This window comes from Heloderma suspectum, chromosome 4 (genome assembly GCF_057233095.1).
Source record: "Heloderma suspectum isolate Gila_16-S chromosome 4, 16-S_ref, whole genome shotgun sequence".
In the NCBI taxonomy this organism is placed as follows: Eukaryota; Metazoa; Chordata; class Lepidosauria; order Squamata; family Helodermatidae; genus Heloderma; species Heloderma suspectum.
In genome coordinates this window covers 242,488,379-242,511,417 of record NC_139461.1, presented here as the reverse complement: position 1 = coordinate 242,511,417, position 23,039 = coordinate 242,488,379, and the positions used below count along the sequence as shown (strand labels likewise).

Genomic DNA, 23,039 nt, shown 5'->3' with positions numbered 1-23,039 from the left:
CTGAATCTTATATTACTTGTTAGTTTTCTAACTTGCCCCTCTTTCACAATAGGGATAAGCTAGAAATTTATATAAATAAAATAGGACTAGTGGACAAGGGGCAGTTGGTTCTGGTGTATCACCATCCTCCATGTGAGTGCTTCTGGACTAATTGCCTGGGAGGAATACATATAGGAAAACATTGCAATAATTGAAAAACGATGTGATTGTGTGTTTTTAGGAAATGTCTAGAAAAAGAACAGCCCTTTACCAGTCCCAGCTCACAAATTCACTTGGGATTTCAAGTCCAATCTTTTCCATAAGTATTCCTGTATGGTGATAATGCCAAAAGCACTCTCATGAAGGAAAAGAGAAACATGGAGATGGGTTCTAACTATAGTTAGGATCTAAACACCAGATTGTCTGGCACCTACTTTCTAGGACTCATATGAGGTAGTAAGAGCTAGATAGCTCATTTTTAATAAATAAAACAAGGATATAGGTATTTCCCAACACAACACACTCACATGTTTCATGAACAGAAACGTGCACAGAGAACACAAAATAATTATCACACAGCAAACTGGGACTCCTGGTCCTGGGAGCATCAAAACTGGTCAGCTAGTCTGTGCCTTCCTGTCTCAGAAGTGCAGTGAGCTACAAGTGTTAATTGGCTGTAAACTCTGAGAATTCTGAATAATTGTTGGCTTAGAAATGAACAGCCATTGTTAGGAGCAAGCTGAAAGGCAAGCAAGGTATCTTGAAAGACAACTGTATCAGAGACACGTGCATATGTGCTGATTTATAGTAGATGTGGTTTCTTTTTCCCTTGCCCTTTCAGTGATGAATAACTAAGCATTACAGAGCTGCAGGGTGCACAAGACATCTGGTACCATTTGTGATGCTAAGGACAGGGACTTCAAAGCCTTTGACCAAGTTCTGTTTAAGGTCTAACAGAACACACACTGGCATTTATTTGCAATTAAGCAGAACATAAAAAACACAAGGTGGTTATTTTACTTACACCAGACACTTTGGCAGCATTGGTATCTGCAATGAACAAAATGTTTTCAAGAGTCAAGCCAACCATCTAAAATCCTAGAGTGTTTTGTTTTTGTTTACACATACACTAAAGACACCTGAAAATTTGCTATCCATTTTACTGGTAAAAATTATCCTTAATATTGAAGCTAGTGAATTTTATTGATTCCAGAAAAGCTGTCGTGTTACTTTATGGCAGGAAACCAAGCTATGCACCTTAAAGCGTAACTGATTATTTGAGCACCAGCTTCTGAAGGCCACTTCTTGTTATGCATGAAATAGAAATTCACCTGGCAAGAGATACAGTGGAGGAAAAGCCAATTTTACAGGATGGGACCTTGATAAAAACAAAGGAGCATATTCTGATTGGATCACATACCACTGTCAGTGGAATGCTGAAGCACAATACATAGCAATGGAGCTGGATAAGGAGGGGTGGATATGCTTAGGCCCTATTGAGATCAATCTACATGTAAAAGCATGGCACTGAATAGGAGAGATAATCAGCCACAGCCTGTAAGAACTTAAGAGCCATGTTGGATCAGACCAAGGTTACATCTAGTCCGGCATTTTGTTCACACAGTAGCCAGCCAGCTGCCCATGGGAAACCCACAAGCAGGACATGAATGCAACAGCACCCTTCCCTCATTTTCCGCAGCAACTGGTGTACATAGGCGTATTGCCTCTGATGCTGGAGGTAGCATATAGCCATCAGGACTAGTACCCTTATCCTCCATGAATTTGTCCTATCCCCTTTTAAAGCCATCCAAATTGGTGGCTATCGCTACATCTTGGGGATATGAATTCCATAGTTTGACTATGCGCTGTGTGTAAAAGTCCTTCCTTTTATCTGTCCTGAATCTCCCTCCAATCATCTTCATGGGATGACCCCATGTTCTGGTATTATGAGGTAGAAAAATGTCTCCCTATCCACTTTCTCCACACCAGGCATAATTTTGTACACCTCTAACTATTTAAAGACAGAGAAAATGTACTGACGTATTGTAGATTCCATAGCCAGTCATTTTCTCTCCCCTCACCCTTCCCCAAACACACACATTATTTAAGCTATTACATGCCAGGAAAGAATTTGCATGAATTATCTGTGCCATTTTAATATAAACATTTTTGCAATACGTCTTTTAGCTTTAGAAGACTGCCTTTGTAATAGAAGTGTTCCATATGCTAACAGGGGCAGTTCAAGATGTTTTAGTGCTAAAGGCAGAAAAGTCCCAAAGGCACCCCTTCCACTAATTAGCTAGCATGGGTACACATTGTTCTCTTGTACAAGCATCACTCAAATGAACAGAAGCTACTCTAGCCCATTATTGTCAACTCTGACTGGAAGCAGCTCTCCAAGTTCTCAGGTGGAGATTTTTCACTTCATCCGCTACCATCTGATCCTTTCTTTACTGGTGATGGCAAGGACTGAACCTGGGACCTTGTGCTCTACCACTGAGCCATGCTACCATACTCTTTCATAACTGCCTTCATTTCCATGGGCTTACATGGGAGACCTTCCCACTGGATGGTGCTCCATATCTCATGGTGATGGCACCCAAAATCTACCTAAGATGGCTGCCTCATCTTACCTCATGGTAAGTATACTAAGTGAAATGTTAGAATGAAATTTTGCTTTCATATGAAAACCCAAGTGTCTCAGGTCTACAATTTTGAGAAAGTTCTCAAATTAGAGAAGGGAAACAACAGCCGGAGGAAATGTCACCAGTGAGGTGATGGCATAACGAAGTCCTGCTATGAACAAATGTTAAGTGATTGCATACGTCCACAAGAACTATAAAAGAATGGATACAGTGTGACAAGTAGGTAGAGTTGTGGATAAAATTAAAAATAATTGCAGTAAACCTGCATGAAATTCATCCCAACAGGGAATCTAATTTTAATCAATTCAGTCTGCAGAATGAATAGCTTTTGCAAGGTAATGAAGATTCCAACCATCATAGAAGGTTCTAAATCTTGACTCATCTATGACTCAAGCAGAGTCTGTACCCATACTGTGGAAAGGTCAGAAGATTCCTAGCATTGGAAATCTCACTGGGCGGAAGGAAAATATTAGGATTAAGCGCTAACTTGGGTGTGTTGCACCAAGGACAGCCCTAGATTGGGCACTTTGGCTAGAAGAAAGGAGCTGGAAAAAGGAAGATAAACATCTTAATATCCAGGAAGCCAATATGAATATGCAAAAAAAAAGATTAATTTATATCCTGCTGTTCAGCCAAAAAATGGAACTCAAGGCAGTTAACAATAAAAAATAAATTAAAACAAAACCTTAATTAAAACATAACATTAAAGGACATGTTAAAGGACATGTCCATTAAAGGACATAAATTAAAAATACAATTAAAACACAATCAAATAATTAAGCACCAGGCAATCCAGTAGCAGATGGGCTTATATGCCAAAGGCCTGCCTGAAAAAAAAAAAATCGTGTTTGCCTGCTGGCAGAAGGACAACAGAGAGGGACCTAATCTAGCCTCCCTTGGAGTAGGTAGGCAAGTATATCAGCATTTGTTTTTAGGGACTTAGTTTCAAACCCTTTCATGATCACAAGGGAAAATTAGCTTCTTGGAGCTCAGTCTAGTGCTATGTCCACAAATCAGCATATAGTATTGGTATCTAAGGGTGCAATCCTATGCCTGTTTAGACAGAAAAAGTCCTACAACTCCCAGCATTCCCCAGCCAGCCACACTGGCTGGTGAATGCTGGAAGTTATAGGATGCTTTTCTGTCTAAATAGGCATAGGATTGCACCCTAAGTGTATTATAACTAAGGACTAGACTAGATATCCACTTTTAAGTTATTATTGGATGAACAGAAGGATTAAATAAATGTGCCTAAACAGATCTCTCGGTAGTTTCAAACATGTGAGCTCAACCTGCTTATTTTTACTAGACATATAACTAGGCAACAATAATGGCTTATCTGCACTGTAACTGAAGCTGTGTATGTACCAATACTCATCACAACTGCATTATTCTCTTTCATGTTCCTTGAAATAATGTTGAATGGGTAAACTGGTGCAATAGTGCAAATTTACTAAGGGGAAGGGTTCTGATAGAAAAGAAAGAGACAGGACAATGACCAGGAAGAGAAGGCCGTCTAATCCACATCAAATGTTGTTGTTCAGTCGTTCAGTCGTGTCCGACTCTTCGTGACCCCATGGACCATAGCACGCCATGCCTTCCTGTCCTCCGCTCTCCCCCGGAGTGTGCTTAAGTCCATATTCATTGCATCGGTGATGCTATCTAGCCATCTCATCCTCTGCTGTCCCCTTCTCCTTTTGCCTTCAATCTTTCCCAGCATCAGGGTCTTTTCCAGGGAGTTTTCTCTTCGCATTAGGTGGCCAAAATATTTGAGCTTCAGTATCTGTCCTTCCAATGAGCACTCAGGGTTGATTTCCTTTAGGATTGACTGATTTGACCTCCTTGCAGTCCGGGGGACTCGTAAGAGTCTTCTCCAGCACCACAGTTCGAAAGCATCAATTCTTCGGCACACAGCCTTCCTTACAGTCCAGCTCTCACAGCCATACGCTGCTACTGGGAAAATCATAGCTTTGATTATACGGACCTTTGTCGGCAAGGTGATGTCTCTGCTTCTTACTATGCTGTCTAGGTTTGCCATAGCTTTCCTCCCAAGGAGCAAGCGTCTTTTAATTTCATGGCTACAGTCACCGTCTGCGGTGATCTTGGAGTCCAAGAAAATAAAATCTGTCACTGCTTCCATTTCTTCCCCTTCTATATGCCAGGAAATGATGGGGCCAGATGCCATGATTTTAGTTTTTTTAATGTTGAGTTTCAAACCAGCTTTTGCACTCTCCTCTTTCACCCTCAACAAGAGGCTCTTTAGATCCTCTTCGCTTTCTGCCATTAGGGTGGTATCGTGTAGGAAACCCTTACTGCCTCTTTAATGACATAGTTGCTATTGCCGAAGTAAGGAAGTGAAACACAAACAGTAACAGAACCATGGGATGCAGCGTAGTTTGTACCCTTCACTGAGTATTTCAGCAACCAATGACTTGAGAAATAGCTGGTGCAACCTACCCTAGAGCACCCTTCCCCAACCTGGTGCCCTATAGATGTGTTGGGCTGGAATTCCCACAATTCATTGCCATGCTAGCTATAAATGGTGGGAGTTGCAGTCCAGAATACCTGGAGGGCTCTAGGTTGGGGAAGGCTGCTCTACAGACTGAAAGTAAAACTGGTAACAGCAGTAATAGCTTACAACTAGTTACAACTAATAGCCTACAACTCCTCTTGCTTTGCCCAATTCCAATGGTAACCCCACTATTATACCAAAAATTTACCTGAAATTATGTGGTGGCTTCTATATTAAGAGCCTCGTGTGGCGCAGAGTGGTAGGCAGCAGTATTGCAACCGAAACTCTCCCCACGACCTGAGTTCGATCCCAGCGGAAGTTGGGTCTCAGGTAGGCGGGTCAGGTCGACTCAGCCCTCCATCCTCCCGAGGTTGGTAAAATGAGTACCCAGCTTGCTGGGGGAAAGGTAGTCACGACTGGGGAAGGCAATGGCAAACCACCCCGCTATAGTCTGCCATGAAAACGCCAGCGCAAGCGGCGTCCCTCTAGGGGTCAGTAATGACCTGGTGCTTGCACAGGAGGAACCTTTCCTCTCCTTTCCTTCTATATTAAGGAAATCTAGCAATTGTCCAACTCTTCCGCTACCTTTCATGTATCTCAGCAGAAAATACAGTTGTTATGAAATTATTTTAACAATAAAATTAACAGTTTAACATATATTGGATGAATATTATGTATTATAAACTGCATAAGAACACTAAGACTTTCACTCTTCTATGCAGGGAAAGGTTTCCAGCCTTCTTTTTCAAGTTCCAATTCAAGAATGTAGAATATAGTTCAGGAAGGAACAAGACATTCCTGTGCTATATCATAGAGATGCAAGGCAAAGAGTCAAACACCATACGGGGCTATCTGGAGGATGAACATGCAGCAGCCCATGCAGAAGATGCCTTTTTCAATACCATCCTGCCCACATGCAAGTCTGGTCTGCGCTACAACGTCACCTGGTATGTCTCTTCTAGCCCCTGTGTGGGCTGTGCTGATCGAATAATTAAAGCACTGCAGAAGAATAAGAACCTGCGACTCTCCATCGTAGCAGGCCGCCTCTTCATGTGGGAGGAACCCGAGATCCAAGCTGCTCTGAAGAAAATGAAAGCAGCTGGCTGTAAACTGAGGATCATGAAACCTCAAGACTTTGAATACGTCTGGAAGAATTTTGTAGAGCAGGAAGAAGGTGAGGAACCAAAGGCATTTACACCCTGGGAGGACATTCAAGAGAACTTCCTGTACTATGAAGGAAAGCTTGCTGAAGTTTTGCATTGAGGTTCATGTAAGTATATGACTTTTTAAAACTATATTTTTCCTTTCTAGGGCAGTTTCTCAGATGTCAGACCATCTAAGAAACAAAATAAATTTTGGTTTGTCCAATGTTAGAAAGAAACAGCAAAGCTGGGCAGAACAGCAGGGAACACATTTTCTTTCCTCCTGGTTTCAGAAGAGCCATATTGAGGCCTGCTTCATAAGTTACATGGGCAGTACAGATGCCTCTGAAAATCTTCCAAATGGCAGCAACTCCACACAGCTCCTGTTAACATGTGGAAGCCCAGTTGCTTCACTACATGGAACCAGTTTTCTCAGGTATTTTCAATTAGGGCAGCATGAACATAGGAAGCCACCTTAGTCCATATTATGCCATTGGTCCATCTAGCTCAGTATTGTCTATAATGACTAGCAGTAGCTCTCCAGGGTTACAGACAGAAGTCTTTCTCAGCTCTACCCATTGACACTGGGGCCTTCTGCTTGCAAAGCATGTGCGCTACTACCAAGCTAAACTTAATATATTACGTGCATTACAATTTACAACTAACAAGTTCTAGATGCATATTTGAAATGGTATCGCCTTTTTTGCAGTACAAATGAAGAGCTATGAATCCCATCAATTTAAGTCAAGCAGTGAAAAAGGGAGGGAAACAGCTTTTATTTTTCACAAAATTTTTAATCTAATGAAGCAGGCACATGGCATCTATAAACTTCGACTGGAAACTCAGGAGTATAAAACTGAAGTCCAATATCAGCCTCCATATAAACTGCTGACAGGAAGGCTAGAGCCACTTTAAGACAAGACATTCTCTGTAGCTACGTAAAATATGTCACATGGAATTTATTTTAGGAACTTGGAAAAGGTTGAAGAAAAAAAAAAACCCACCCCCCCACCACAAACACACACAATTAAATAAAGCAATTTTGTATCATTTTATCACAACGCACAAACTGGTGAGGCATTGCTAATACTGAGCAGCAAAGCCCCATATGTTTTGAGAAAAGCAACTCAAGTCTCCATTTCTCTCTCCAGGAGAAATCTGCCAACGCTACAGAGAGACGAGCATGATATACTTTGACATCTGGGACTCCCCCTTCAGTCCTCCAAAGCCACTTTGAAACAGAAAAACAACACCACAAGTCTCTAGTTGACACACTGCCATTCTGATAGACTAAAAATACATTTACTATTCTGCATGTAAGCATTTGGTTGTTTGAAACTCATAAACCTGCACTGCTGCTTTTCAAATGGAAAGAAAAAAGCATTATGATCTGGAATTAAGTTAAAGGTTCACAGTGCAAAGCTGTTTCATCATGGAAAAACAAGTCAAACCACACCAAAAAGCTCTTTACAAAACAAGACTGTAAATTAAAGAAATTTAGTATATGTGTACTTTTAAAAAATTCAGGTCTTCTTTAAGAAACAGAAAATAAGCATTAAAATGTGTTGCGTAACTAAAATCCATAACTTAATATGCTGGTTAGTTGCTCTGTGGCAAATGCATCGAGCAAAGTTCAGTACGTATTCGAAGGGGTCATACTATAAAAGAGCAAATGAGAAAATAAAACAATACCTTTACTGAACCTAGCTTGAGTGCATACTTCTCTCAAAAGGGTGGAGGTAAAAACTATTCTTCAGTGGGTTAAGCGAACTCAAGTTTTAAGAAGGCATTGCTCCTCCACCCACTGCCCACATACACATCATTATGCTAGGATGAGAAACATGGTCACTGTATCTATGATCAAATTGTGGCAACATTCCAAAAATTAACAGGGCCAGGCGTGGCCACTGCCATACAAGGAAACTGACTAGGGCTCCATCTACATGGAAACGGAATGAGAAGCGCTTTCTGGTTATATACAGATTTTCATGAAATCACTTTGGTCTGTCAGGGGCACACAAAGAAAAGTGAAGTATACAGTACCTAAAAACCCACTTTCATGGGTCACACAGCACTTGAAAGCCCCCATACTTCAGGGTTGGGTGGGCAGAGTAGAACTGACGTCATTAACCCTGTAGGTGCTGCTCAGCAAATTAGATAGGGTTCTTCCCCGCCCTTCACCTGCTCAGGGAAGTTTACAGGAAGCACTGAATTAAGCCCCTGTAGTTTACCCCACACCTCTCCCCTCTCATCCACCATTGGGATATTGTGAAAAATTAAAAGATACTGCACTATTCTGAATGGGAAAACAGGATGCATACTGTGAATGGGTAAAGCAGCAACTACTGTGCTAGGTGACATATTGTGAATGGGAAAACAGCACTACTGAGGTATAGTGGAAGGATGAAACTGCATGAAGAGGTGCTAAGAGGGAAAGAAAGTCTGTGCCCAATAGTCCATACTGTGAATGGGGGAAAAGAAGAAATGGGGGGGGCCGCCCCACCCCTTGACCACATCATTACCAGGTCACAGAGGCATGCCCAGGGTTTAGTGCGGGGAGGGGGGATAGGGCACACTGTAGCAGAACCATGTGGGAGCCACATTTAAGGAAAAAAGATGCACTAAAAGGACTTTCTGAAAATGCGCCTTTTCCAGAGGGAAGCTGTGGAGTTGCTGTGGATTGGCGACAGCATCACCTGTTGTGAACAACCATGATGTACTCTCACTCAGCACTAAATTGGCTGTGAGGATTGGCTCTAGGGGTGTATACCAACCACAATATTTGGTTCAAACCCTGCTTTAGCAATTCGGAAAGCAATCCAATTTGGCTTGGACTGCTTTAAAGGCTACACAATTTGTCTTGGTTCTGAATCAAAACCTTAGCTCAGAAAATCCTAAACTTTGAGCATGCCTCGCCCTTGACAATCACTGGGAAATCAATAATCAGCTATAATGTTTTTGCTTTTTGTCAGAATTGGATAAAATTGGCAGACATAGTACCCCATTCGAAGGGGATGAGGCCTATTAAATTTCAGACAAATACGCGGAGGGAGTTTGTGCAAGAACATCCTTTCCAGTTTGGGGGCTTTAAAAAAGGATTAACTTTCCCTGCTGTGTTCTTTCTGGGCAATTTGAATAAAAACTGTATGTAACAGTCACACACAAGTCAGACAGAAAGTAAAGATTTAGAGCAGTCAGAAGCTAGACACACAGAGGTTAGGTTCAGATGATCAGAGGGAGAAATACAGTGTTGGTCGTGTCGTCCCCACAACACCCTGCATGCTGGTTGCAGGACTGGGATTACCCTAATTACCCTCGCTGCTGATTGTCGTATCATCCGAACCTTGCACAGGCGTACAAACTTTTCACCCACCCTACCGCTCATGGTTTGCAGTAGGGGTCTGGGTTGGGGGAAAAGTCACTATGCCTGTGCTGCATGCTGGGTTTGGATAACACAGCAACCTGTGATGTGGGTAATTAGGGTAATCCTGGTCATGTGACCAGCACATGTGGGGGCTGGGAAAACAACCAGTGCTGTGTTGTTTCCCCCGCTGATCATCCAAACCCAGCCAGAGAGTAAAACAAACAATACTGACCTTAAATCAAAATCAAATCTATGCAACTAGGGTCCAAATACAGGGAGGGAGAAAGGAGATAAAGGAGGTGGCATTGCCTATACAAAACTGCTAAGAAAATAAACCTCAAGACAGACTCAAACAACAGTAAAAATAAATAAAAAGTATTAGGAACTGGATTTGAGAAAAAGGTAAGGACTTTAGGATAGGACTAGATTGGAAAGGATGATAAAAAATTATTGGGTGGAATAAGGAAACTGGTTTAGGAATAGATATGATAGGTATTGGTAAGAAACAAAAGCTCAAGATCTCCTAAAAACCAGCACAACTCTAAACACTCCTACTCTGGGGAGAGATAACTAGCAAGGTGCAAAGAACAGACTGAAGTAATAGATCAGCTTGCCTTCAATCTCCCCCTCCCACAGCACTGTCACTGACGAACCCTGGTAAAATAATACCCTGTGATTAGAAGCTAGACTTGTCAGTCACAAAACTGTATCACACAGCTCCCCCCTAACCCCTGCAACCTGGCGTTTTCCTTACATGGAAAGCTTGGGAAGAAATGCTGTAATTTTCGCAGACACAATTGTCCGCCTTTCCCTTTGCCTCCAAACCACTCTCAAAGTTTCAGGACAACCCAGATTTGCTTTGGGACAATTCAGAGGAACCTTGTTTCCTTTTGAGACAAATCCTGAATCTGTATCAGCCCAGTTCATTCAGGATTCATCCAAATCTGATGTACACTGCTAAAATATGCCAACATGGTTAACACCCATGAAAAACAAAGGTAGATACAGGGACTAACACAATGCAGTAAAATTATACTTTTATCGATGCAAGGAAGCTTTTTGTATCAGCAGCTTGAACAATAGAATTATAAGGGTAAGAAATACTAGTGGTTCGTCTAGTCCAACCTCAGTCCTGATGAGATTCTCCAGATATAAAATTACATTCACTACTCACATTAACCATTCCTACATATTAAGCTATATGACCCAGTGTACGGTATCCTTAAGCAGACGGCAGAAGCAAACAAAGGCCATTACCAAATGATAGGTAACTTGACTGGTTCTAAAAAATAAATACAACAGAGAAATCTCTAGAAAATTAGCAAAGCCACATACTACAAAGGGTGGGGAGAAAAAACATAAAACAATACAAATCCAGGGTATCTAGCAAACATGAGCTGAGAAAAAAAAGATATGTCCAATCCCACATAAAGTAGGTAAGGCCGAAACAAACCTATTTGTCAGGATTTTGGAAAAATTGCACAATTCTATACATGCCTACTCAGATGTACACCCCATTAAATTCAATGGGATTTACTCCCTGGGAAGTGGGTATAGTATTGCAGCCTAAAAAGACATATAAAACTATAGTCCCACTCCAGAAGGATATGTGGCAGCTTGAGTCCCTTCTTTTCAGCCTGGCTTTCCCTGCAAACTGAGGCGCTGCAGAAGAACTCTACAGGGGAGACACCTTGATCATGAAGGAGGTTTTCCCAGGGTGAGGCTCATCCATTGCACTCCGGGTGTGCTGACCCCTGCGATTTCCCCAAATGCGGAAACTTGACTATATAATTGTGGCAGGAAAAATCCTACGTTAAATATAGTGGCAACCTAAAGATGTATTGGTCAGTTATGTTATCTAGTACTGATTTGTTCCTTTGCTATTTAGTGACATCTACTCTGTGAAACAAATGACCTGAAAAGAACTCCACATACATGCCAATATGCATATGGGGCTCTTAAATATACAGGATTCCCCATTAATTTCAGCAGTGGAACTAGGTATACACATGTGACCCTCATGTGAACAGTGATGTACTGCATTGTTTCAATAAATAAATAAAATTGCTCATGTTTGGAAAAGGAATTTTATTTACACAAAAGTAAAGAGGAAAATCTGATTTATTTTAACTGAGCATATACTTCAACAGTTTACCACTGAAGTGCAATAGTTGTACCTTAGTTCACCTTACTCTGAAATACAAGATTACATAGCAAAAGTGCTAGACTAAACAAAATATAGCCATGCAAGGCTTTTTGTTTGTTTTTCAAACTAGTAGCTTCATTTGCTAAATGAACGACAGACATATCTTCTGTTGGGACAGAGGACCCCTAGAAGAACTAAGTGTAAATTTCTCCAAAATATTGTCTATGACTGGACACTAGTAATGGTGAGAAATGTCTGGAACAGTGAAGGAAACTCAGACTAAGATCATCCTACTATCTTCTACCAAATCAAGTACAAAAATAGAGTACAACAAACAAGAAAACAAGACTACTGACCCAAGAATTAAAGGGTATATACTGTAATGTTAACATCTGTATCTTCAAATACTTCTTCAAGCATGGTTGAAACTTTACTCCAATCCAGGCGGTCAAGTCCACACCCAATCCTGGAAAATAAAGAATCCAAGTGCCTTGGGAATTTTTCCTTGAGATTTATACAATGTATAGGCAGCGCCAAAACAGCATAAATCAAATTGTCTGAGTGCAGCCCTGTGTGTTAGGTGGAAGTGTGATGTGACTATGAGCCCCATGCCTAAGTACCCCCACACACTCACAATTGCCAATTTATCCTAAAGGAACACCCTAAAAACTTAGTTTTCCAGCACCATCGTAAGCATGTTTACTCTCAAATTTATCCCACCAATAGCACTGCTTCCAGGTAAATAACATTAGGATTGTGACTTCAGTCTCACACTGGAAGCCATAAAATGCCACAACAAAATGAATACATTTTGCTAGCCATGAATTGTTGTCTAGCATGTCTATGGTCCAGTTCTGAAGTCATGATGAAACCAGGGTTTAGGCATCATGAATGGGGTTTATGCTTCTGCATTTCCTCCTCTCACATGCTTCAATTCCTTGGGTTCCTTAAGGAAGAAAAAGGTGGGATATAAATATAAATAAATTTCCTCCCTTGCTTCAGTAACTAATTTGCCATGTTTAAGTCAGGCAAATTATGATTACTGCAAACATAGATATGTCTCCAGATCAGAATTAGAAACCATGTAATTTGTGGCAACAGTAGTTTGCCAAATTTAGATGTCATTACAAATTATAGTTACCACAAACTAGGAATTGAGGGAGGCAATCAGTGTACAAAGGGAGGCAAAAGCTAAGCCCATTCAATGAGGAACGAATCATGGTTTGGCTGTGATGTGATATCTGACCCAGGCAAATGTAAGTTGACATATGAAACAAAAATAGAAGAAAAATTACTTGCAACCCTCAGTACTACTATAAAATATGTACTCAAGTACTAGAAAGCTAGCTATGGTATTTAGATGCGTCAGGCAGCTACCTTTTACACAGGACTAAGTTCTCCTTCAGATCTAAAAAGTGGAAATAACCAGACCTGTCTCTTTTCTGCCTCTCAAGCTTATTTCAGAACTTTAAGCTTTTGATAATGCATTTCAGCTCCCAAACAAAAATAATAAAGTGTTTGAAGATCTAACACACCACTTTATACATCCATACCAGAAATATAAACAATAGTAGCTTTCGAATAGAGAATGTGCTTACTTGGGCATAGAAATGCAAGTTACAGCATTCTTCAGACAATGGATTTTCATAGCTTCCAAACTCTTCCGTAGATTGTCGTATGTAGGCTTATGAAAGTATCTGGCCTTTGTAATCTGAAAAGCATAAAACAAAATGTAGATTAGTCCCATTTTAGATTAGACTCATTTACAGTGCAAGCTCCACATTTCTACTCAGAAGTAAGTTCAACTGAATTCAGAGACACTCACTTCCTAGTAAGCATTTTCAGGAGAACAGCCTACTTCTGAGTAGACCTGTATAGCACCGCATTGTTAGACTCTGATATTCAATTCATGTAATAGATTCCTTTAGCCAACATTATTATACTAAGAAAAGGCAGAGCACATGAACATACTATCCTAGCTCATTAATTTAGGGCGCAATCCTGTGGCCGCTAGTCAGCAGCTAGACGACTATAGGACAGGTCGGTTCCCAGGAACCAACCTTGGAGCCCATGCTCCAAGGTTGGTTCCGAGAACCAACCTCCACCCCTTCCCGCACTGCCTTGTAGGCAGCGTGGAACAGCCCTGCACTCAGAAGAGGAGCATGAAGCGGCGAAAACAAGGTGTTCCTGGGGGCGTGCCGGGCTGGGCAGAAGTGCCGTTCCAAAGCGTCCGCCCCCCTCTTCCAACTTCCCATGGCTAGACAGCCGAAATCGGCTGTCTAGCTGTGAATGCAAGGTGTCTGAAGCGTGGAGGGGAAGATCCCCTTCGTGCTGCTCATGCCCTGCATTGAATAGGCAGTCACCTCTGAGATCAGAGCTGGCCGCCTATCCCGACAGGATTGTGCCCTCAGTTACTTGGAATAAGTTAGCAAACTGTGATATGCTAGGATTTGCTATAATTTGGACGTTCAGGTTGCAATCCTGAAACAATGTGCTTGCAAACAGTGCAAATGTCAGTGGGGCATTAAATGGCATTGTTTATAGGTGTTATACATAAAACTAGTCTCTAAAGAGTTAGAAACAAACTTTGTAGATTGTGTTACTAATATTCTGGTTTGCCTATTTTTTTCAAGTATATCAAAAGGTTGTGCTTTTTTAAACAAAGCCTTCTTTTTGTTATAAAAGTGTAACCATACTATTTCAGCTGAAATGTATTTTAAAAATATCAGTCTGGGAGAATTTATTACACAGAACAAGGCAGTCATATTTCAGATTACAAATACAATTCACAAACAAGGAAGCAGCTCTTTCATCACAGGAATGTTTTGGAGAATAGGATTCAACCAAATAATCACACAAATGTCAGCTTCCCGGATGTATTAATGGAATGTCCTAATATACTGTAACACAGATGGACTGGTAAAAAAAGGGGGGACCCTAATTGTCTATATAAATATGTAAAGAGACATTTTGAATTCCAGCATGAGCCAAGCTAAATTTCATTCTTCAACACAGTTCAGTCTACTAAGCTCCAGACAGGTATAGCAGTATGTGAATAAATATCTTACACTCAAACACATTTTACTTGGAATGTCAATCAATTTTAATAAATTTTACTTCTAAATAAGGGTTTGGGCTTGAGGTGCCAGTCTTGAAGTACCACTTCTTGAATCACTGAGTGTTTTCTGATAAGGTTTCAAGCAAATGTGCTAGCTGTATATAATAGGAATACTATGAATACCTGATGGTACAGACAACTTGAAAATGAATAGACAGTAAAGATAGGCTATCCCAGCAGCACTGAAACAGCAACACCACCTGATGAAACACCTCTGTAAGGGCAAATTGTTACTGAAGTTACAGCAAGATTAGTTCACAAAGGTAAGGGTACTTCCATTCACCTGTCATAAATGAAGATGCAGAAATGTTACTTGTACAGATATCTCCCTGCTAGATGCGAAGAGAAAACTCTCTGGAAAAGACCCTGATGCTGGGAAAGACTGAAGGCAAAAGGAGAAGGGGATGGCAGAGGATGAGATGGCTAGATAGCATCACTGATGCAATGAATATGGACTTGCGCACGCTCCAGGAGAGCGCGCAGGACAGGAAGGCCTGGCGTGCTATGGTCCATGGGGTCACGAAGAGTCGGACACGACTGAACGACTGAACAACATCTCCCTGCTAGAACCAGTTCACGTGCCCAAACTCATGTCACATGTACTACTCTTACCAGATAGTACACATATCGATTCTCTCTCTTCAGAACAGCTACATCTCCAGTCTTCTTTTCTAAAAACAGAGTTAAAACATTTTTTAACCAATACACTGCTGGTTTTCCAAAGCACTGTCAAAATGTACATTATTTTTAAAAAATGTCTGAGCTATTTTATAGGAGTGTCACTGCAAAAAATGGTGTGCTGGACCAATGTAACAATCACTCTTACCCAGTACTCAGGGACATTTCTGTGCAATTATACATAGATGTGAAATAATCTACCCAAAATGGCTTGTTTTGGGGTAGAAGATCTAAACACGGAGTAGCTGGAAATATGAAAACGATGTACAGAAATCAGTGCCAAATGTTCTTAGGACAAGCACAGCTATCCACAAATGAACAGAGCTACTGAAAAAACTGCAAGTGCTTATGGGATTCGTTATAAAACTGTATCATAAGCAAATATGGTCAGCATGCCACATATCCTCTAACAAGGGAACACTTTCCACTTTAGCAGAAAAGTACTACTGAACTGGTTGATTCAAAGAGAGTATGTTAAAGGGCTAACTTAAACACAGCATGCATTCCACAAAATACACATTCAAAAATCAAGCCTGAAACTCACAGGATACTGATTAGTCCTTTGAAGTCACAGACACGGTTTAAGGTAGATCAGAAGATCAATACCTCAGTCATTTATTGCTCTGTGTGGTCCTTTCATCACTTTTTAGATATGCTGTTTCTGGGTGATCCAGCCTCTGTTCAGCCACTTCTTGACCTCCATATAGGCACCCATGGGAGTGTGGGGGCTGCTGATGGGTTGCAGTCCAAATCAGGAACATGTGGAGGCAGTGGCTGTACAAATCAGTATCTCCACATAGAGGTGGGCAACATGTAGTAAGTGCAGCTGCAGCAGCTCAAAAAAGAGTTGTTGGAATTACACAGATCACAGCAACCTCATGTCTACCCCATGGATACACCAGCTCATACAATCAATGCCTTCCAATGATCCTAGCTGGATCACAAGCCCACTAGTGCTCTGTATCATCTGAAGACCAAGGAGCAGCTGAAACAAGTCCAACCTTGTAATAACACACTTTACTGGTAAGGCATTAGAAAGTATGAAACACACAATCCCCGCCCCCACCACACACAAACACATATGAGAAATGTAAATGTTGTTTTTTATTAAAGTTAATGAAATGACCCATGTAAATATTAACTTGTGACAACAGAAGTAAAAAACTATATCTGTAACCTTTACATACGTTTGTAATATTCCTGTCTATATTTTATATTTTACATTTCATATTTATTATGCTCTATGTTTTTATTGTAATGCGATGTAAATGTGCCATACGATAAATAAATAAATTAACATATTTCTTTGCAGGATCAGAATTCTGGCCTTTATCACCCAAACAATCGGTAACATTTCAGATTTCTAAGGGTCAAATATCAGGGCTGCCCATAATATTTTAATAGTCCATGAAGAAGGCACAATTCACAATACTACTTTGGGAAACGCGTTTTCAAAATTGAGACCACAGAAAAGATTTGATTTTACTAAAGTTATACTTGGCTATATTTAATCCAACAGATGAGCTGGCAATGATATAACAACCTACATTCTATTTTTTAACATTTTATAAATTGCTGTAGTTTGTCTTCACCACTTACGTTGGTTCAAGAGCTCTTGAACACCACCAAATGTCTTCTTAAAAAGGGCAGCTATCCCAGCACTCATGTGACAATCCTCACTGATACAGTGAGCCAGGGAGTCTGTTCCAGGACTGGTAAAAAGGTCTCCCTTTATGTACTTAATCTGATTTTAAAAGCCAAAGAGAAAACACAAACAATGAATGAGAGAAAAAGCATTTGAGTTAGAACATAAGGCAACATTCAATGTCATGAAGAGTACCAGAGCCCATCTACAATCCTAACTACAAAAGTAACTCCCACCAAGTTCACTGATAATTTACTTATACTTACCTGAAGCCTTCACTAAAACCAGTGGGAGTGACTTACAAGTAACCATAGCTAGAACATGCATACTTGCTTAGGAGTTCATCTTGGTAACTAAGTTCTGCAACTACTGAGTTGTAGCTATTTATGGTTCATAGAAATGGCACTCATAAATGTTATGAAACAAGCAGGTTATCCCACCTGCCATTTCCTAGAACTTTCACTTACTTGGAATATCTTCCTATCATTTACCAGATCATAGCACTTAGTGTTCACAGTAAAAAAAAAAAACCTGTCATAAACCAGAAACCATCCAAATGTATATCAATTAAGTCATAAAATGGGTCAGCAACTTGTAGCCCTCCAGATGCTGTTGAGCTGCAACTCCCATCATCCCTCACTATTGCCTTTGCTGGATAGGGCTGATGGGAGCTGCTGTCTAGCAACATCTGGAGGGCCACAAGTTGCCCACCCCTGTCATAAACTACAAACCTTCACTATTGGCATGGGAGACAATTCACTGGTTCATCCCATCCTACAGAAGTCCAAGACTTCATACTATGCAATAAATAAATTTGGACAGTAGGCAACCTTCTTGTAAAAGATACATTACAATCTGGTCTAGGAGCTGTACTTCCTAACATAAAATCAGCCCAAGAACTTGTTTAGTAATAAACAAGCACAGCCAATGTCTGTAGTACGAGGGCTTCCATGTTCTCTAAAAGTAACACACCCTTTGCTGCTGAAGAACTTCAAGCACAGTTTCCCTCTAATGACCTGCTGCACATGGGGAGCTACACAAATGACAATGCCAAAGTCACAACAAAAGAAGCACTGAACCATGACACTGTTCATGCTAAGATGTGTCAGTGTCAGTCTGACTTTCACAGCGTTTCCTTAGAAACCCCTTTGATTTCAGAATTGCAGACAATCTAAGAGTACAAGACCTTGACTAAAAGACTAGTGGAGAGTAACCTGAGTTGTGAAAGCTTTTTAATAGGGTGTTAAACTTTTGGCAATCAGCTAGGTCCTAAAATGGTTGAATTATTTTCTTAAGCAAATGAGAAAGGGAAAGTTCCCAAAACATGGCTGGAAACTAGGATCACATTGATCCAAGATCTCAGGGAGTCTGAGGCAGCAATCCTGTGCACACTTATCTGAGAGTATAAGTCCCACTGAACCCAATAAGACTTACTTCTGAGTAGACATGTAAGAATCTTCTAAACCTATCTCATTATTAAAAGTAAATTACAAAACACTGACAGCAGTATTTGCAGCAAGATAGAATGGGATTTTAGTTGATCACCATGTATGTAGTCAAACAGGCTTTTTCTTTTTAAAGAGGAGATGGCTGGAGAGGATTAAATCATGAGAATTAGCAGCATAACCTACAAAAATACCGATAGTTCTATATTTGTTGGTGCAGAAAAGGCATTTGACGGTGGAGAATAGGTTGATTTTTAAGGGGAAGTATTAAAGGCATTTGGTATAAGAACAATGTGGATACAATGGATACACATGATTTACAGAGCAGTGGTCAGATGGAACAGCATTTTACCTTTCAACAAGGGATTAGGCAGCTGTCCTGTATTGCTAATACTGGACATTACTGAGATAGGGGCTTCTTGGTGGTGGCCCCAAAACTGTGCAACTCTCTTCCTATTTACTTATGACTTGCACCATAGGTACATGCATTCAAGTGAGCCTTGAAGACCTTGGACAACACTGTCTTTAACTGAGTTTGTAATTAGCTGTGTGAGGCTCTTTTGAAATGCAAGGTACTCTGTATGTTCGTTAATGCTGCTCTGAATTTTGTATACTGCTTTGTGAGGACACAGCCCTTAAAGTGATCATAAAGCCCATTTAAATAAATAAATAAATCAGTATATATTGCAGTATTGGCAATTGTTGTAAGCATCGCGGTAAATGCAGACGGTATTAAGATCATAGTTAGTATAGCTAAAATTAATGTCTATGTGGACGATGTATTTTCATTCAGAAATATGGTTATAACAAAAGTATTTAATTAAAACATTGTTTGTCACAATACCAGAATTAAATCTGAACCTATGGGCATATTATATATAGGGCAAACTAAAATCAAAGTTGGTGTTTCAACTGGTATTAGGTGAAAGGATATGTATAATATCAGGGGATCTTATTGTCTAAAATGTTTTGAAATTGATGGATAACAACTTGAACTTGTTCATTAAAAACAGATCAGAAATGGGCAAAGGATAATATTTCATGGATAGGGAGCACCATGACAGTGAAAACGAAGGTGTTGTCCAACTTATATTTTTGTCTCTAGCTGTTTGTTCCCACAGAAACACTGAAATAATCTTGCTATTAATCAAATTATACGGAATTATAAATTTCACACAGTAAAAAGTAAAGTAATGCAACAGGAGACTTTGCAAGGAGGCTTGGCAGTTCATTGTGTTACGAAATATTATGTAGCAATATTAACTGTGACATGGATGGATAAATCTTTGAATATGAAATATTGGTTTAAAGAGCAGGAAGAGGTTGGCCTGATTCACATATAATGACAACCCAAAGTGGGTTGTCACTGCATCGTGTTAAACCATACTGCAGGGTTCACGCATAATGACAACCCATGATTCAACAGCAACAACAACCCATCCTCAACCTGTAGTCTGGATTGTCATTATGTGTGGATCAGGTTGTAGACTGTCCATTGGCAACATGGGTATGGTTAAAGGAGTGACATAGTGCAACCCTATGTATGTTTATTGAGAAGTAATTCCCACTGTGTTCAGTGTAGCTTACTCTGAGAAACTGTGAATATGATTGCAGCCCAGGTTATAATGTAGTAACATGCTAATCAATTTATGGGATAAGTGGAGAGAACAAGTTCAACCCAGCACCCGCCCACTGTTTTCCATTGTATTTAGCAGACAACCTCAACATTTGGATAGATCTTTATCTGCTCAAATTCATAAACTTCACTGAAGATGGTAGATGTGTTAGTGATGTAAGAATTCCTTAAGCTCTCCTGATTTGCAATTGTATCAGAAAACAGAAATTGTATGCAATTTTAACATCTTTAGATCCTTAACAAAGTGTTAAAAATGAGTGATCTCTCCTTTTATACATTTTTTTTAGCCAATAGTGTTATATACCATTTAAAAGCCAAATAACATATGAAATCAGTACACCTAACTATTGGAGATGGATTGAAGGTGGTTTAAGATCTGGGCTTGTTCCAAATCTAATAACCATAGTTTTACAGTTCAAACAAAATGAGAAGCTATGGTTAATTAGAGACTTCCGGGTCTGAATACAATGTGAGGGAAGGGACTGCATGAACTGTGAAATGCTTGGTTTTATCTTGGCTTCTTAAGCCCAGATATGATTGTCTCAAGCAGGTCATTTTATACATATGTATACAGTGGAATTATAAATATGTTCAAGCTTACTGAAATGGCATAGTAAACATGTTTGATTTATAGATGACATTCCACTGAGCCCTATGGTTATTTTTCTGGGAAATCTGAAAGAGCACTTGACGTTAGTAGAAATGTATTTATCAAGTCAAGAATGTGATTAGCAAAAATTATCAAAACAGCAAGTTACCTGCAATGGAAGACAGCTGCAGAAATTATGGCATACAATGCTAATGAACAAATAAATAATTTTAAATGGTTACAGGAAAGGACAGTTTATTCACAAGACTTGCTCCTACAGCAATGGTAATCTTTTATTTTGTTTTGGAACAGGGTAAAGCCGATGGAGAATGTAGATAAGTAGAACTCACTATTTTAACTATTTTAGGCTGCACTCTTAAATACACTTCCTAAGGAGTAAGGCCCATTGAACAAAGTAGGATTTACACCGCATACATGTTTACTTGGAACTGTAGTGAGGACTTTGTTTTTTAAAGTTATTTTGTTTGTTTTGTAATGTAATTTATTGTTTTATAACAGCACTACATAATAAAACCGTGGCAGGAAAAAGAGCAATTATTTTCTGTTAAGACTCTGAAATGGGGGTTTCTTGTACAAGAAAATGACAAGAACACGTATAGGTAAAGAGGACCTCTTTAGGTGCCATCTGTGAAGGGCAATAATCAACTGAAGGGGGTTGTACAAACTATGGGGAAATACTGATTTATACTAGGTTTTCTAAGCAATATTGGGAAAACTACCAACGTATGTGTGAAAAATTTCCTGACCAGCCCATTAGGTGGCAGTCATAGAACGCATCTTGTTATTTTAGGATGGATCCACCTTTTATGGCTCTGCTACCAGCGAAAGAAGTTCAGCTTGAGAAGCGGAAGGAAAATCTGTGCTTTCGAGACAACGCTGTGTCAAGTGTACATCTGAACACGAACAGAAGGAGGTTACATACTTTTCGAATAACGAAAGCGGAACTCGAGAGATTGGTGTTTATTTGCGGTGTCCCAATCCAAAAGAACCCTAAGCAAAAGGCCAGCCCAACAGACATTTATTTATTTACTTACTTACTTATTTCATTTCTATACCGCCCAATAGCCGAAGCTCTCTGGGTGGTTCACAATGAATATGAATATAATTTATGAATATAATTCGCTTAAGCCTCCGAATCATCAACCTCTTCTGCACAAAACAAAGTCCCAAAATTAAGTCTCCCCACATCAGAGTTACATAAGGCCACATAATCAGAAAAATGAAAAGATCCTGATTACGAGAGCTAACAAACCCCCCGCCGCCGCCGCCGCCGCCGCCACCACCTCGAGAACCGAATTGCAACAAATAAAGACTCCACTACGCACCCTTTCTTCTTTTGCAGACCGGGTGCTGGCCATGACAACGCGGTGGAAGGGCTTCCAGGATTTCTTCAGGTGCAAGCACTAGAAAGGAACGCAGCATTCATGGTAATGTCAAAAAAGCCAGACAAATCAGAATGATTACTAAAAAAGACAGCTGCAGACCCGGACCAGTAGATACGAATCACGACACGCAAAACCTTTTAGCAACCTTGAAAAACGGGGGGGGGGGGTGTTTTGTCCTTTGATTTCTGAGCCTTTTATTTTTTTCAACACACTACTGCCACGCTTCCAAGAGTTTCAGCGCAATGCCTGTATTTACAACCTTCTGGGATGAAGAACTACACAGAAGGGGCGCCAGCTGACCCCATTCGGCTCCCCGTCGCAACCGCCTCTCTGTTGGGCGTCTCCACAACTTCGCCTCGAATCCCCGCCTCCGTGAGTCAATTACGGCGAAGCAGCGGCGCTATCCGCCACCCAGAACGTGCAGGGCTAAGTTCTCCCTCCCCGCTCGCCATCTATTTACTACTTCCTGTATTCGCTGGGGGAACCCTCCTCTAGTTCTTCCCAAACGAAAAGCACAAAATGGCAGCCACCACACATGCCCTTCTAGGCAGAGCACTCTATGGCATCACCCCAAAGTATTCGTGGTGTAAAGAGGAAGGAGCAGAAATTACCATAGGAAAAAAAGCTTTTTAAAAAAAAAATCCCGGCCTGCACATGCGTAGAAAAGCTGTCTACAGAGTAGAAGGGTTGAAAGAGAATAAAAGCAGACTCTCGCGCGCGCACACGACAGTTCT

The 23,039-nt window shown here is 40.4% G+C and overlaps 2 protein-coding genes and 1 pseudogene across 7 annotated transcripts in view; 2 read left to right on the top strand and 1 right to left on the bottom strand.

Annotated features, from left to right (window-relative positions):
• Positions 1-7,983, top strand: part of APOBEC2 (apolipoprotein B mRNA editing enzyme catalytic subunit 2) — a 19,907-nt gene extending 11,924 nt beyond the window's left edge. Inside the window, exons 2-3 of the mRNA XM_084852989.1 lie at positions 5,859-6,406; positions 7,430-7,983. Of these exons, the coding sequence (XP_084709115.1) occupies positions 5,859-6,399 (541 nt within the window). The 3' untranslated portion in view covers positions 6,400-6,406; positions 7,430-7,983. The remainder of the gene's footprint in view (positions 1-5,858; positions 6,407-7,429) is intronic.
• OARD1 (O-acyl-ADP-ribose deacylase 1) overlaps positions 1-23,039 on the bottom strand; it is a 25,927-nt gene extending 2,888 nt beyond the window's left edge. Inside the window, exons 1-7 of one of the 6 annotated variants that reach the window (XM_084852993.1) lie at positions 22,917-23,039; positions 22,246-22,323; positions 17,184-17,328; positions 15,519-15,577; positions 13,387-13,499; positions 12,145-12,254; positions 1,004-1,029 (exon numbers count right to left, since the gene is read on the bottom strand). In XM_084852993.1, the coding sequence (XP_084709119.1) occupies positions 12,152-12,254; positions 13,387-13,499; positions 15,519-15,577; positions 17,184-17,328; positions 22,246-22,323; positions 22,917-22,919 (501 nt within the window). In that variant the 5' untranslated portion in view covers positions 22,920-23,039 and the 3' untranslated portion in view covers positions 1,004-1,029; positions 12,145-12,151. Of the gene's footprint in view, positions 1-177; positions 1,030-11,705; positions 12,735-13,386; positions 13,500-15,518; positions 15,578-17,183; positions 17,329-22,245; positions 22,324-22,564; positions 22,680-22,916 lie in introns of those variants that run through there. The other 5 variants (XM_084852992.1, XM_084852995.1, XM_084852991.1 and 2 more) reach the window with 5 other exon arrangements.
• LOC146348395 (U1 spliceosomal RNA) lies at positions 11,309-11,454 on the top strand (annotated as a pseudogene).